The sequence below is a fragment of the Tenrec ecaudatus genome, chromosome 2, assembly GCF_050624435.1.
Source record: "Tenrec ecaudatus isolate mTenEca1 chromosome 2, mTenEca1.hap1, whole genome shotgun sequence".
NCBI lineage: Eukaryota > Metazoa > Chordata > Mammalia > Afrosoricida > Tenrecidae > Tenrec > Tenrec ecaudatus.
In genome coordinates, this window is record NC_134531.1 from 39,786,274 (window position 1) to 39,803,431 (window position 17,158).

The window sequence follows — 17,158 nt, forward strand, 5'->3', positions numbered from 1 at the left end:
TGCCATGAAGGTATTATTTTAAGTGAAATAAGTTCATCACAAAAGGATAACTATTATATGATCTTACTTTTATAAAGACTAGGCACATATAAAGAAAGGGCACATATAGAGAGAACAGAATTTATTAATAGTTATAGAGTGTGGGAGAAGGTCTGATTCTAACACTTTGTGCTTTTACCAAATATTTTAAGTGTACTTTAATTTTTAAAACACAATGACATAGTAAAATGATACAAATATGAGTATCCTTTCTATAGAGGAGAAGTCAGGGTGGTGAAGTGGTGATGCTTTGAGCCGAGATCTGCATGGCTGGCAGTTCAAAACCAACAGCCACTCTGCTGGAGAAAGACTGGGCTTTCTACTGCTGTAAGCAGCTACAGTCTCAGAAATCAATGGGTGTGGGCTGTCACTATGGGTCAACATCAGCTCGATGACAGTGAGTTTGGTATGTTTTTTTCTTCTGTTCTTTTATAGAAGTTAAACATTTCAGCGAAACACTTAACAGTTATCTAATATTTAAACTAATAATGGGTCAAATACCCAACACTACTAAAAATTAAGGAAGTCTGGCAGCACTGTAGCTTAGGCATTGAGTTACTATTGGCAAAATCTAGGTTCAAACCCACCAGGCACTATGAGGGAAAGAGATGAGACTGTCTGCTCCTGGAGGATTTACAATCAAGGAGCACCTTCAGGAGCAGTTCTACTCTGTCCTATGTGGCTGATCTGAAGCAGAATGAACTCAGTGGCTGTGGGCAGTAAGAATTAGAAATCCTGGTAGTGCTGCGGATGGGCTGCTAACTGTAAGATGGCAGAGCAAACCCATCAGCTCCTCCACAGACCCATAAAGCTGTTTGTTCCTTAAGATTAACAATCTCGGGAAAACTAGGGAATATAGTCCTCCTTTATCCTGTGGAATGACTGGAGACATAATCAACTTGACAATATTGGATAAGAATTATTCAAAAATATATTCACTCATTTAAGAATGATTGAGCAGTCTCACCTATTATGTACTGTTGTGTGTTAGTCTGAGCAAACAAGGGAAACAAGTCCACAAAAACATATATATGAGTTTTATATAAAGGGTAAGTATACATTAAGAAAGCATCCCAACCCAGTGCTGTCCAAGCCCATAAGTTCAACATTTGCCCATATGTCCAACACTGATCTACAAATTCTTCCTCAATCTCACAAAACACACATAATGACACTGACTACAGGAGGAAAGCTGAATCAGTGTGCATATAAGCATCTCAGCAGGGGTCTCCACATGGCTGCTCCAGCACCCAGGACTGCTTCAGGGTAGGTCCATGATGTGGCTTCTCCTCCAGGATGTCTTGCAGGAAGTGAGCCTTACCAGGTGAAGCAGGGAACTGGCTAAGGCAGGTGCACCATGGTCCGACCATCACCAAGCAAAAGACCTTAGAACTAGAAAGGCGAGGCTTACTGAGTCATTTTTCCCTCTGTCCTTCAATTAGCCCCACATGTGTTTATCGGCCAGGTTAGCACAATAAACCTTAACTATCTCACATTGCTATGAACATTTTCCTATATCAAAACATTAATATCTCTTTTGAAAACATGCCACATCAATGACAATGTCTTAAGCTGTTAGACCCAAAACATTTTATTACTTCATTCTATGAAAACAATAGAAACATTATACACCCACACTGCTTTTTCCTGCCCATATTTGGTCCCACCACGCATCTGTCAATTTGCCAGACTGTGGTAGATCGTTGCTCCTATAATTCTAGAAGCTACGTCACCAGTGGTTCAAATGCTTGAAGGGGCATCATCAACAGAGCTTCTAGAATAAGAGGGTCTAAGAAGGACGTGGAGGTCAATGAAAAGGAAGAGCAGTGAACATTGCTGGATACAGTGCTGTAAGTTCAGCCAGTTGGAAGGCTCTGGAAACTTGACTGGAGAAGGCTGCCCTCTCCAAACATAGTCAATTAACCTTAAAGAAGTGGGCAGGGCAAAGTTTTCAGAACCTTCATTTGCTGATGTGGGACGATTCCAATTAAGAACAGCTACGAACACCCGTTAATTATTGGCATGTACGCTAGAAAAACTGAAGCTTATCAAAAATGAAATGAAATGAACACACAAAGATATGTATTCTAGGAACCAGAGAATGCTGCACGGTTTAAAATTAGGAAAGATGTGAGTCAGGGTTGTGTCCGCTCATCGTTATTAGTTCCATTTGTATGCTGAGCAAACCAGAGAAGATTAGATTATATGAAGAATACAGGAATCAGAGGAAGGCTATTACCCTGCGACATGCAGATAGCACAACCTTGCTTACTGACAGTGAGGAGGACGTGAAGCACTTGCCGATGAAGATCAAGGACTGCAGCCTTCAGTGTGGATAACAATTCAATGTAAAGACCAAAATCCTCACAATTGGAGCAATAGGTAACATTATAGTAAATCGCGAAAAGGCTAAAGTTGTCGAGGATTTTGTCTTGCTTGGATCCACAATCAATGCTCATGGAAGCAGCAGCAGTCAAGAGATCAAAAGATGAGTTGCATCAGTAAATCTTCTGCACAAGACCTCTTTTGAAGAGCAAGGATGTTACATTGAGGGCTAAGATGCACCTGACCCAAGCCATGGTATTTCCAACTGCCTCATATGCATGTGAAAGTTGGACACTGAAAACCAAAGAAGAATTGATGCACTCGAACTGTGGTGCTGGAGAAGAATATTGAAAAGAAATGGACTGCAAAAAAAGGCAAACCAATCTGTCTTAGAAGCAGTAAAACCAGAGTGATCCTTAGAGGCAAGGATGGCAAGACTTTTTGTCTGATATACTTTGGATATATTGTCAGGAAAGTCCAGTCCATGGAGAAGGACATCATGCTTGGTAAAATGGAGGGGAAGAAAGAAAAAACAAGAAGTCCCTGAATGAGATGGACGGACACAGTGGCTGCAACAATGGGCTCAAGCATAGGAACCATGTTGAGGCTGGCAGAGGGCCGGGCAGTGTTTTATTCTGTTGTACATAGAGTCGCTATGGGTCAGAACTGTCTGAAACAGATTAAACATAAATAGATTAAAATTAATCAAGACACAGTGATAAATACTGGTGACTGGAAAGTGGAAGTTGGTAACAAAAAAAGGATTTAAAAAAAGCCTCACTGCCACTGAGTTGCATTCTGACTTACAGTTACCCTTCAGGACAGAGCAGAACTGCCCCTGTGGATTCTCAAGGCTAAAAATCTTTATGGGAGCAGAAAGCCTCATCAGTAATTGGAATTTATGGCCTTGGCGAGAGAAACAATGCCAAGAGGTGGCAGAAGAAAATTTTGCAAGAACAATGCTTATTCATTCTAAATAGAACAGACAGAACAATTGTACACTTGGACCATGCCAGATGGAAGACACAGGCATCAACTCAATTCCAAGTGAAGACCCAACAGAGATGTCCAATGTCATCAGGCAGAGCAAGTCCAGTGGACAACTGAAGAAGAGAACGTTAATTGCTCACTGAAACAAGCTGAAGCTCAAGAAAATTAAAACAAGTCCATTAGATTAATATACTTTAAGTATAAACAATAAACATAAAAAAACTCACTGTCATCAAGTCAATGCTGACTCATGGTAACCCTTTAGGACAGAGTAGAACTGCCACTGTGAGTCCCCAAGAATGAAACTCTTTTTGTTGTTGTTGTTGTTTTTACACATTTTATTAGGGGCTCATACAACTCTTTATCACAATCCATATATATACATACATCAATTGTATAAAGCACATCTGTACATTCTTTGCCGTAATCATTTTCTTTTTCTTTTTTTTACATTTTATTAGGGGCTCATACAAGAATGAAACTCTTAAAAGGGGTAGAAAGCCCTGTCTTTTGCTTATTGAATGGCTGGTGGTTGCGAACTGCTGACACTGCAGATCGCAGCCCAAGTCATAACCACTGTGCCAGTAGGGCTTCTCTGGTTAAAAACAAGGCTCCAGGAATTGACGGAACACCAATTGAAATGTTTCAACAAAGAGATGCACCAGTATAAACACTCATTAGTTTATGCCAAAAATTTTGGTAGTTACCTGATCAACTGCCTGGAAGAGATTCTTATTTGTGTCCATTCCAAAGAAAGATGACCTAACAGAATGCAGAAGGTACCAAACAATATCATTAAAATACATGCCAGTAACATATTACTGAAGAAAACCCCAAAATAATTGCAGCAGTACACTGCCAGAATGTATCAGAAATCAAGCTGGATTCTGAAGATCAAGTGGAATGAGAGCTATAGATCATTGCTGACATCAGATGGATCTTGACTGAAAGCAGAGAATGCAGGATGGTGGTTCACTGACGGCACAAATTATAACTTTGCAAAGACCGGGAACTGCAAAACACTTAGCATTGATCATAATATCCTGTCCTTCAGTGCTACTCGTCCCGACAGAACAAAGGAACACCAGGTGGTTTGCTATCAGGAAAGGTGTGCGCCGGGCTTGTAGCCTTTCACCATACTTATATGCTGAGCACACAATCCAGGAAGCTGGACTGCTGTAAGACTGCGGTGTCAGGACCAGAGGAAAGCTGACTGACACTGCAGTACACAGACGGACACAGCCTTTCTTCCTGAATGTGAAGAGGACATGAAGCATTTGCTAAAGAGGACAGAAGACTATAACCTAGCATTATACCTCAATATAGAGAAAATATAAATTCTCACAATTAAGGCAATAAGCAACATTTTGGTAAACAGAAGATAGAAATTATCAAAGATTTCATTTTGCTCGGATCCACAACCAATACACCTGGAATCAGCAGCCAGAAAATCAATTGACATATTCCATGGGGGAAATATGCTGCAAAAGACTTTTTTAAAGCGTTAAAAAGCAAAAACATCACTTTAAAAACTAAGGTATCCCTGATCCAAGCCATGTTATTCTCAATTGTTTCTTAGGTATGCAAAAACAAGATCAGACAAGAACCGAAGCCTTTGAACGTGTGAAGAAACTAGATGGTGCCCGTCTTCAGAAGGAACAGCCTCTGGGGTCTTCAAACAAGCAGCAAAGTGAGGGTCAACCAAGTCCACATGGAAGAAGCAGACTGACCTGTGTGATCCAAGGCTTGTAAATAATAAAATCCAAATCAGAAGGAAGGAATGGTATCAGAGTTTAAATGTGAACAGCTGGTTTGCAGAAGGCGATAGGATGACAGGGCAGTCCAATCTGTAAGGTGCACATGTGGACTGAGCCTCAGCGGAACGACTCAGATCATAGTTAAGGGATGTGAATAGTCCTGCTGAGCCCTGTGAAGTTGATTAGGACAGAGAGTTAAGGTAAAACGTAATATTCTGTCCTTTGGTCTCTCTTTTGACCCATTTTAAAGTTGTTGCCAAAAAAAAAAAGGAAACTGCACGTGGATTAGCCTCCGGCGAACAGCCTTGCTTTGGGCAGCATGCATTGGAAAGCTTACTGCAGATGCAGTCGGGTTAAAATTTAACACGCGATCATTGCATCTCCCCTTTGGTCATGTTGAATTTGCTCCAGTTTTTATATTTTCTGCTTTCTTTTTTGAAGTTTTCTCAGTTTTACTTTGTTATTGCTGTTAGAGTTTTTGTGTTTTGACATTTTTCTGTATATTAAATCCAGAATCGGTCAATCTAACTGGATTAATGGATAAATGGTTCCTTGAGGGGCTGGCAGGGGAGATTGCGGGGACAAGGGGAGCTAATAACGATGAGTAAGAGAATGAAAACATTTTTCTAAAATTGATTGTGGTGATGATTGTACAGTCTTGACATGACTAGACTACTGAGTTGTATGATGTATGAGCTATAATCCAAAAAAACTGCATAAAAGAAAAGAAGTGATGATGCCTTTGAATGATGGTGTTGGCGAGGGCTATTAAATACATCACAGATTGCCAGAAGCACAAACTAATCTCTCTGGAAAGAAGTACATTCAGAAGGGAGGGTGGCCAGGATTTCATTTCGTATCCTTTACTTATTAAGAGAGACCATTCCCTAAAGGACATCATGTGCAGCGAAGCAGGAGGTCAGACAAAACCAAGAAACTCTTCAGCAGCTGGGTTGGCACAGTGGCTACAAGAATTAGATCGAGGAGGAAAAGAAACTGTACCATACATGCCCATGATTTCTGAAATGGAACGCAATGTACCTAATGATGGGAATCATGCAAATGTTCTACTTTAAAAGCATCAGTGATTGTCCTTGTCTTCGCACAGGGTAACTGAAGGAGTTATTTAGCTGGGTAGGATTTCGCGCTTTGATTTTATGATGTTCCCGCTCCTGTGGGATTCCTCTGTCTGCTTTTTGAAGTTGTGGCTCATCCTTCACAGCTGAGGATTCTCATTTCTATGAGCTGGGAAAAAAAAATCTTAAAACTGTTGTGGAAGGGGGAGAAAAAAGGCTGCGTGGGAGCAATAGTAGAACCTCAAATGTCTTCTCATTTAGCTGGGCTAAAGATTTTTTCTTTTTTCCATTTCAGGCTTTTTTTTCTTTAATTAATCATTTTATTGAGGACTTTTACAGCTCTTACAATAATCCACACATCAATTGTATCAAGCACATTTCTACATATGTTGCCATCATCATTTCCAAAACATTTTCTTTCTACTTGAGCCCTTGGTATCAGTTCCTCTTTCTTTCCCTCCCTCCCCAACCCTGCCACCCTCTTGACTCCTTCCTTGATCAATTATATATTATTATTGGTTTTTTTTCATGTCTTCCACCACTGTCCATTCTCTCCCTCCACCCACCTTTCTGTTATTTGTCCCCCTAGGGTGAGGGTGGGAACTATATATCCAACCTTGTGATAGGCTAAAGATTTTCCACCTTTGACTAATTTCATTAGCTCAAATGAATTGCAGATCCATGGTAACCAATGAGTACGTGGATTTTGTTAGCAAAACTTCAGCCAGTCATTACTTGCCAACCCTGCGAACTGTGCTTCTGAACTACATGGTAAGATGCGTAGTTCAGCCTCGGAAGACTTGCCCAACACCTGCAATAAGGTATCCACGCTTACCATGTCACCCTCACAGCAGTAGCACGTTAGTTAACTAAATGTCCTCTAGAAATACTATGACTGAAAAGGAGCACTAGTAATTGCAGAACACTTTCATAAAACCTAAGCTTCTAGTCAGATATGTAATCCTTAAGTGAAACAAAAATCTTAATTTAAAAGAATTTTGAAATAGAATATGGGATTTAAAACTGATACCAGAGCCAAAAATATCTACTAAAGATAATTTAATTATCTAGCCATTTCATTCCCACTCTAAAAGAATAAAATTTTCACCACTATGAGTACTGGAGAACTAAATTAGTCCTGGAGAGGGATGAACTTTAACATATAAAGGGGGTACCCTAAAAGAACTGGAATCCCCCTCTCCTTCCACCCCACCAAGCTATGTACTTAATTTTTTTTGCTGTTTTTTAAAATTTATTTTTAATAAGTAATTTTATTGGGGCTCATACAACTCTTATCACAATCCATACATACATCAATTGAGTAAAGCACCCTTATACATTCATTGCCCTCATCATTCTCAAAATTTGCCTTTCACTTGGTTTCTTGGCATCAGCTCATTTTCCTCTTTTCCCTCCCCCTCTCTTCCCTCTTCCTCCCTCACGAACCCTTAAAAACTTATAAATTATTACAAAGCAACCTTATCACCTTCAAAGTACTGTCCATTATACTTAATACATTTATCAAATCTGTAATTCCATTCTTCGAAACATTTTTCAAACTCATCTTTTTGGATGGCTGACAGCACCTCCCTCATTTTTTTTCTTTACCTCTTCTACATCATCAAATTGCTGTCCTTGCATGTCCTCCTTCAATCCCAGAAACAAAAAGAATTTGCACTGAGAGAGGTCAGGTGAGTCAGGTGCATGGGGCAAGAGAGGCATGCTATTTTTTGCCAAAAACTGGCACACTGAGACGGCTATGTGAGTGGGTACATTGCCGTGGTGGCAAAACCAGTCCCCCATCAGTCACAAATCAGGCTTTCTTTTTGCACAATGTTATGCAATCTTTTCAGAACCTCTAAACAGAAAGCTTGATTAACAGTCTGACCTGGTGGGACAAACTCCAAATGCACTACCTGAGTTGACATTTGCGTCCATTCAGGAAGTTGACGGGCATCCAGAACGAAGTTTGTCATCAATTGACATTTCACCTTTTTTGAAACAAGAAAACTACTCGTGTACTTGAGCTCTACCTATAGCACTGTCCTTGTAAATCCTGTGTTCAACATCACAACAGTTTCTGCGGCATTTTTCCCAAGCAGAAAACAAAATTGCACAGGTGCCCGCTGTTCTCTGGAATCAGCCATCACAAAGAACGAGGTTCGAACAAAACCGCTTTTATGGAAAAATTCACTGTGACCAGAGAGAGCCAGCCCTCCCAGCCAGAAAAAATATATGAACATGTAATTGACTCACTCACTGCCATGGAGTCAATTCTGATTCCTAGTGACCCTATCGGACACCACTGGGTGCACAAACTCAGAGTGAGTTGCCGGATGCTCACGAGATAAATGCACAGTACAAAAGTTGTGCTCCACCAAGCACAATTCTGGATTTTGAGGAGTACCCCCTCATATGTGGATATTTTTTAAACTACTTTTATTTTTAACAGAAGATTTTAAGCATAAGGCTCCCCTAACCCTACAAAGGAGTGCTATTACAAATACCTTCCCACCCCACCAGCATCAGCAATAAAGGAAGCCCAGATCAGAAGTCAGGCCTCATTCTCTTTCCTCTCTCCCCAGAGTTAACCACTATCCTGAATTTAGTTTTTATTATATTCCTACTTATTACATTTCCTACACATGCATGGCATAGCCCTGGTGGCATAGTGGGCTATGTGTGGGGCTGCTGACCATGAAATCAGCAGTTCAAATCTGCCACGGCTCTATGGGAGAAGAATGAGGCATCTACTCCCATAAAGATTTACAATCTGGGAAACCAACAGGGCAAGGCTACACTGTCCGATAGGGTCACTAGGAATCAGAATTGACTCCTTGGCAGTGAGTGAGTCAATTACATGTTCATATATTTTTACTGCTTGTATATGAATCCCTAAACATAACACTGCAACTTAATTGTAAAGAATCTTTTCAATATGTGATGTCTGCGTGATACACACAATCTGGAGGTGGACGAGGACAGCCAAATAAATATTATAATGCCCCCCAGCTGCTGCCTTCCCTGCCCTGAGGAACTACTATACCAGTATTTTGTGTATCTGTAGAGTCACTCTATCCACAGACAAATAGTTACACTTGGACACTTAAACTCCTGCCTTTAGTAACAAATAGTAGGTACTGAATGAACCCTCTGATTTTCCTCTTAAAAATACATCTTGACCAATGTAAATGTTATCACTAAGAAGTGCAAAAGAAAGAGGATGTTTTTGCTAAAAAGAAAAAAAATGACATACAATCTGGCAACAACTTCATAATAACCAAAAAAGAAGTGTATGCTCTTATATGTAGATATATAGGCAGATATGTGTACAGACTGGTTGGTACCCACTGCCATCAAGTCAATTCTGACTCAAAGCAATCCTATAGTGTAGAAACGGTGGTTTTCTGAAACTCAATCTTTCTGGGAAAAAAGCTTCATTTTTATCCTGCAGAGCGGCTGGTGGATTCAAACTTTTGACCTTGCGGTTAGCAGCCCAATGCATAGCCCACTGCGGGCTTGCAAGGCTGTAAATCTTTTTTTTTTTTTCATCTTCAGATGTAAGGAATTAATAGAGGTAGGGGAGACTGAGGCAGGCCCAGTTACAGCAAACATACAGGGGCAGGGAGCTGGGGAGAAGGTAGCAAATTTGGTCTTGAACTTGGGGGGGTAAGAAAGTGAGGATCCTTGAGTCTGGGGTGTGGGGTACAGCAGGAAGAAGGCCCGGTCTGAGGAGGGCCTGAGGATGGTCCGGTGGGGGGAAGCCACAGGGCCTGCCCCTCGGTGCTGAGGAAAAGGCACTTGGCTCAGTCTCCTTCAGCCCACAGCCCACCCGAGGAGATGGGAGTCCCTGAGCCCCTTTCAAGGGCCTGGCAGCCGCTGCTGATTGAGCTTCTGGAAGAAGCTTTTGCTGAACCCGTAAGTGCTGATCATAATGGCACAGGAAGGGGCGGCCTTGATGATCCGGGGCAGGAAGCCTGCAAAGAGCCCTTTGGTGCCCGACTCGGCCTGGATCCTCCGCAGCAGCACCCAGGTGGAGTCAACCCGTGGTGGCCTCACTCTCAGAGCCTCCACTGTGCCCAGCGCGACTTGGCGCTGAGTCTTCACCACATCGAAGGGCAGAGTCAGGATGGCTGCCACCGTCCCTGAGATTCCACCAGCCACAAAGCTGATGCCCACGGATGTCTGGTCCTTTGGCCTGGGCCCACTCAGCCAGCTCTTCACCAGCTCGTAGTTGAACCAATACAGGGCTGAGAAGGGCACATCCCGCAGGGCAGTGGGCCCCCAGCCCAGCCACAGGGAACGCCAGCCGCCCCTAGCCACTGCAGCCTGCACAGAGGCGCCCAGCTCCCGATAGGACACATGCTGAGCCTGTAACTTCGTCCTCACCAGCTCCAAGGGGCTGACCACAGTCACAGTGCCCAAGCGGGCCAGAGTGCCAGCCACCATGGGGGCATAGAGGTCAGAGGTCAAGGCTCGGTCGCACAGGAAGGTCTTGAGTTGGTCATACGAGGTGAAGTAGATGGCAGTGGCAGGCACAGTCATCACCAGGGTGGCTGGGAGGCCACTCCACAGGGTCCTGGCGCCCTCGTGCCGCACAATCTTCACAAAGGCATCCGTGGTGCCGGTGAACCCGGTGGGGTCATGAAACCAGGTGGTGCAGCGCGTGCTGTGTGGGCACAGGTAGAGGGGCTCCAGGACACCGTTGCAGTGCAGGAGGCACTTCCATTTGGTGTAGGAGACGCTCCAGAGTCTAGAGGGCGGCTTCAGTTCGGTGGCCACCGAGGGGCGCTGGGACTGCAGACGCACCTTCACCACGTCCAGGGGCGTCATGAAGAGAGAGGTGACCACTGCTCCAGCGCCCGAGGCCATTTGTTGGAGGGGGCTAATGCCCCCCGGGTCCTGGTCAGCCATCTTGCGGTCTCAATCCTGACTCTAGGCCGGTGCTCGCGCGGCGCGGCGCCGGGAACCCGGCGGGCCCATAGGGGCTCCGCTGCCGGAGCACGGTCCGCGGGCGTCCGCCCCGCTCAGAGGCCTCTGCTTGCTTCAAGGCTGTAAATCTTTATGGAATCAGAAAGCTGCAATTTTCTCCTGGGGATTGGCTGATGATTTCGCCCTCCTGACCTTTCAGTTGTCAGTCCAATAACATAACCCTCGACATCAGAGATGGGTACAAGTGAATAATATGTGTGCCCAGACGGAAGTATCTGTGTGTAGATGTATGTATAGATATGTAGGTGCACACGTATATATTTCAGTTCCTCCTCAGATATAACCAAACACCTTTTGAGAATGGTGTTCTGAGTGTGAAGGCTCAGATCCTTAGTCTTACAGAATAGCTCCAACAAGTGGCACCAAAATGGTCATGTTCTTCATGCTGGTAAAATAAAGACAGAAAACCAGTCTCAAAGAAGAAACAAGCCCACCATCCTAATAGCCTACACAAGCCACAGACAATCTACCCTGAGACCACAAGAACTATATGGTGCCTGGCCGCCAACCCTCTTCAAGGCTACAATTAATGGGCCCAATTTAAGCCGAAGCAAAACATAAAACAGAATTCAAATTCTTAAGAAGTCCAGACTTATTAAACCAAGTGAGACTGGAGAACTCCCTGAGACTACTTCTCTGTGATACTTTTTAAGCCTTGAATGGAAAGTATCCAATGAACTCCCTTCACTTGTAGTGAAGCAACAGAATGGCATACAATGTAAAAGATAGTACCCATGTGTACAGAGCTCCATTAAAAAAAATAAACCTACAGAAAACCAAAAGGTCAGCTTACTCTAATGCAAAGATAAGAAAGAGGGGGGTGGGCAGGAAACAGAACACGGAGAATGTAATTAATGAGAATGCTGATAGCATCTGAAAACGTAAGTAATGTCACTGAATAACTTCTGCAGAAAGGGACCCTTATTTGCTGTGTGAACAGTCACTGAAAACCAAAAATAGATTTTCAAAAAATACATCTTGGAAAATGCATTCTAACTTGTAAGAAGTCCCTTGAGTTGTTTTTGTTTGTTTGCTTCATGTTTACAAGATACACTGTATGGATTAACTATAATTTAATTATTGTCCCCCGAAAAAAGGTTAATTATTATCTATTATGTTTATGAACCATCTGGTAAGGGATTTTCCACACATGAATTTACCTATAGGATAAATTCCCAGAAGTTAAAATTTTAGGTTAAGTGTAATAAATATTGGCACACAAAAAAATAAATATTGGCACACTCTATAAAGATAATACCAATCTATACTCTCATCAGCAATTTATAAACTTTTCTGCGTGTCTTTTAAATTTATGTAAAAGTATCATACAATGTGTATCTTTTACAATTAGTTTCTGAGGCTTAATCTATTATCATGGACAGTGACAGCTCAAGTCCACATATATTTTTTTAATTATGGAATTTTAAAATAACATCTACTGTGAATTCATGCCCCAAAGAGAACAAGTTATTTGCTTTAAAATCTCAAGACTCTTATGTAGAAAAAACAGCTTAAATAAATTTTATGTCTAAACAACTCATATGCCAAGGACATGCTTATTCCATTAAAGACACTGTTTTCTTTGGGAAAACTAAAAACATCAACAAAACCCTGCTATTTGATTTACTGCCACAGAAGTACTTTTTTTGTTCATTTATGCTTTTTTCATTGTTCCAGAGTTTCTCCTCAAAATGCTACCATTATAAGTCATCAATGATTTTCTCTGTCAGTAACCGAAAACAAAATAATCACTATGAAAGTAAAATGTTTTCCTCACCCCAACAATTAAACTTCCTCTACGTAATGGGTTGCTAACAGCAAGTTCAGCAGTGAAACCACTTGCCACTCCTCGGAAGAAAGGCAAGGCTTTCTGCTCTTCTAAAGAGTAACAGTCCGAAAACAGAGTCACAGTCTCTGGAACCCACAGAGGCAGTTCTCATTCTGCCTGTCCTAGTGGGTCGCTCAGAGTCAGAATCAACTTCAGGGCAGTTATCTTGGTTCTCTGGTTTTAATCACAGATTTTCCTAGTAGGCATTTTCTGCCTTTCAATACCATATCTTCTATTAGATTGCTTTTCTACGTTATACTTGCCAATGTTTACAACCAATTTTTAAAGTCTTATTCCAAATTATCTCCATAGAAATAAGGACCTAACCTTATTATTCATAAGAATAGCTATCAAATTAAGGCTAGTTTAAGGTTACCAACACCACCACTACAATAGCCATTTTGCCTGCTCATTTGTATTCTAATAATAGCCCAATCCTATATATGGATACATATTCCATCCTCACACTGTCCAGAACACCCCCTCCTTATTTAGTGACATAGTTGGCTCCCAAAACCAGGTTCTTATGCAAAAATCAGAGGTACAAGAAAATGAAGGACTGTCATTATACCGCTATAAAGCTGCCAATCCACCGAGAACCATGGCCCGGGCAAGCTGACACATAACCTTAAACTCACGGCCAGCGTAACTCTTGCCTAACTACTCCCATCTAGCACCTCAGCATTCGCTACTGCTAGACGTACATTAGGAGAAGCTCCGGTGTCTTGTTAGACATAGCGATCTCTAAGGACAGCTGTTCGAAACCACCAGCTGCTCCAAGGGAGCAAGATGGGGCTTTCTACTCCTGGAAACGGTTACAGTCTCAAAGACCCACAGGGACGGCTCAATCCTCTTCTGTAGGTCACTACGGGTCATCATCAACTGATGGCAATGTAAGGCATATACTGTTAATGTGCACAATAGTTAGGGAGTAGTTTTTTACGATTGTCATTAATGAAAAATATCAGGTAACAAAATAGTCAAGTGAGTGGCTATACTTCAGAAGGAGATGCTCCTAAATGTACACCCAAGACAAGGCCATATTCCTCTAAGGGACACATTTCCTGACAATGAGACTCACAACAGGTATGCCGGGATTCCAAATTGTTTTTTTACCAGTTTGAGCTGGACCTTCCATTGTGGGAAAAACAAAGCATCACTTTGACAACATTCGGAGTCCTGATTTCGAATATAACTCATCGACATGGGGCTGTTATCCACAAGGACAGCAGTTCTAACCCACCAGAAACCCCATGGGAGAAAGACAAGGCTTTCTACTCCTGTGAAGAATTTCCGTCGAGGAAACCCAGAGGAGCAGTTCTACCCTGTCCTGTAGGGCAACTGTGAGTCTCTGGTATTGACGGATGGCAGTGGGCTTACTTTAGTTTTTTGACAACATTAAAATGCTCTGAGAAGTTTGACCAATCTCACTAATGTATTTATCAATAAATCTAACCATAGCTACAAAAGCTATAGTCCTTGACCAATATTCAACTTTCTGTATGTAGGGAGGTTATTGACAAAGTATGTACTTCAAGAGGCGAACATGAAGGGCAAGGAACATGAAGACAGAGTCCCTGGAGAGATTCGTGTCGCAGCCACATCACAGATCAAATCCAGGAAATGAACCACCTCTTCTTGCCTGCCTATATGCCATGCCAAAAAAGACTTCGCAAACAAGACCTGGTTCTGCTCAGGTCTCTATTAAAGGAATGATGAGCACCCTAATTCAAATGGGATGGGGGTCTTAATAGTGGCTTTATCATTCTCATTGGGTGGGCATATCCCACAAACCCTACTAACTGCTAACAAGAAAAACCAACTGAAGCCACAGATGGATTACGTTATGACTGGAGGCGCACAGCCTGCCCTAACGGCAGTCATTACCCTGCTCTGGCATTTCCTTACATGGCTAGCCTGGCTGATTTTCCTAAGTTTTCAGCAGGGACTTCCGTGTAGGCTGTACAGCAGTTTTACAAGGATAGAATTCAGAAAGGGAAAGTGAAGGTTCTCTTCTTCCATCTCTAGGTAAGAGTAAGTGATGTTTTATTTAGCTCAGGGAAAGCAAAGCTCAATTAATTAATTCTCTGTACAGACTTTCAGAATCGTTTTTCCTTCACGTCAAATATTTACCTAGAGCTTAGTAAATGCTAATAGTCTATTAATCCAAAACTAATGGATGCATTATTTCTATCAGTTTCAGACTTCCTTCATCTATAATCCCAGTAGTTACAAATCTTTTTTTAAAGTATTTACGCCTCTTGTTTCAGTTACACATTGTATCAGAATCAGTGGATGCTGAAAAGCTCATTATTTCCAGAATACCGTTGAAACACCAAAGTTTTCCAGCACTATGAGATTGCCTGCTTTTCTTTTTTTAAAATATAGTCCAAATGACATACATGAAACTGTTCATATAAATATAAATACCACCCTTTGGAAATAATATGGTAGTCATCCGTAGAGATGAATTGATGAAACGCTATAATGGGGCAACCAGCTACTAGGCACAACAAAGCCAAACTCCTAAGGACTCAAAAACTACAGACACAGCCAGCAGTCGGGATGTAAATCATGAAGAGGTCAGTTTCTACTCATTAAGGGCTCCAAAGGAAGTCAGCGACCCTTTCCGACGGTTTCAGGAGGTTTTTTGGGTTTGGTTTTCAATCCTTTGCTTTGTAATTCTTTGTCGTTCTGCAGGCCAACGCAAGCAACCTGACTTCTCGGGAAACACGTTTCGCCCTGGGAAGGAGCCGCAGGTAAACCGCCAGTGTCTTAACAAGGACAGACATATGGACCCTGCCCGGGCCGGCCGGGACGCGACGCGACGGGCTGGCCCTGCGCCAGGGCAGCTGCACGCGGGCTGACCGGAAGACCCCTTCTTGGGGGGCTCCTGGCCGAGACACCTCCGGCCCCCCAGCAGCCCGCCCCGCCGCCAGGGAAAGTTCGCACCTCCGCATCCCTGCCCCTTGCAAGGGCCAGGCCCAGGGGCCGCCGCGCCGTCGCTATGGCGACCGCTACCCACCCCACCCCCACCCCCACCCCGCGAGGCCGCCGCGCCGCAGTCCCGCCGCGGCCTCGGGCTCGGGCTCCGCTCGGTCGGGGCCGGACGGGGGCAGCCGGGCCCCGCAGCAGGCGGACAGCGGCGGGCGAGCGGGAGTCGTGGGCATCCCGGGCCTCGGCGCAGCCCGGCCGCGCGGCTCCTCACCCTTCACTTTGCCGAAGGTGCCGACCCCCAGCGTGTCTCCCAGGATGTAGTGGCCGATCTTCACCCGCCCGTCGTGCTTCTGCTTCTCGGTTGTCGCCATCTTCCTCCAGGAACTGAGTCTGCGCATGGCACCGGGAGGGGGCGGAGGGGGCGGGCTGGGCCGCGCCGGGGGCGGGCGGCGGGAGGGGTGGGGACGCGGGCGGGCTGCCCGGAGCCGCCGCCGCCGCCGCCGCCGCCCGGCCCCGCCGCCCCCTCCCCGCGGCGGGCGGGCGCAGACGCTCCCCCTGGCGGGCGGGGCTCGCCGGTCCCCGCTGCCTCTGCGGGCGCCTCCCGGGCCACGGACAGACCGACAGACGGGCGGCGCCCGCCCACCTGCGCGCGGGAGCAGCTTCCCTGGGGCGCCGAGAAGGGCGGTGGCCCTGGGCACCTCTATCCCCTGGAGATGTCTCGGTTGCCTGCGGACACCCCCAACCCCCACTACTGGGTGCTGGTGTTGTCATTCCACCGGTGGAACCCCGATGATTCCACGGGGGGCGGGGCGGGGGCGCCGGGGAATCCCGCTCGGCGAAAGCACACGCGTGGTCTGTTAGGCGCGCGGCGCGCACCGAACCGCGCCCGGGTCGCCGCCCTGCGCCCGGGTCGTAGCTGTCCCTCGCGGATGCAGGCTCCAGGCCACGGGGACTTGACCCTCGCATCTTCCATGGAGTTTCCTTCCCGCTGCGCTTCTTGACTCTGAGCCATTCAGGGGCTTCTCTTGAAACCTAGTTGTCAGTCCCTCTTTCCCCCCTCCTCTCCGCCCCCCCTCCCCCAAGGACGCTCTGCGGAAATTCCTTCCCCTCTTGCAGGGAGCCGCTTGGCGATGTGTGTGGATGTTGTTGGGGAAGGAGGTGCCCCCAGGCCCTGGGACATGTTGGGATTTATATTGTTAGTAAATGATTAATAA

The 17,158-nt window shown here is 44.6% G+C and overlaps 1 protein-coding gene and 1 pseudogene across 1 annotated transcript in view; both read right to left on the bottom strand.

Annotated features, from left to right (window-relative positions):
• The window catches only part of PRKAA1 (protein kinase AMP-activated catalytic subunit alpha 1), a 48,664-nt gene extending 32,302 nt beyond the window's left edge, over positions 1–16,362 (bottom strand). Inside the window, exon 1 of the mRNA XM_075540971.1 lies at positions 16,216–16,362. Coding sequence (XP_075397086.1) covers positions 16,216–16,342 — 127 coding nt within the window. The 5' untranslated portion in view covers positions 16,343–16,362. The remainder of the gene's footprint in view (positions 1–16,215) is intronic.
• Positions 9,826–11,241, bottom strand: LOC142440757 (mitochondrial glutathione transporter SLC25A39 pseudogene; annotated as a pseudogene).
• Positions 16,363–17,158: the final 796 nt, after the last annotated feature.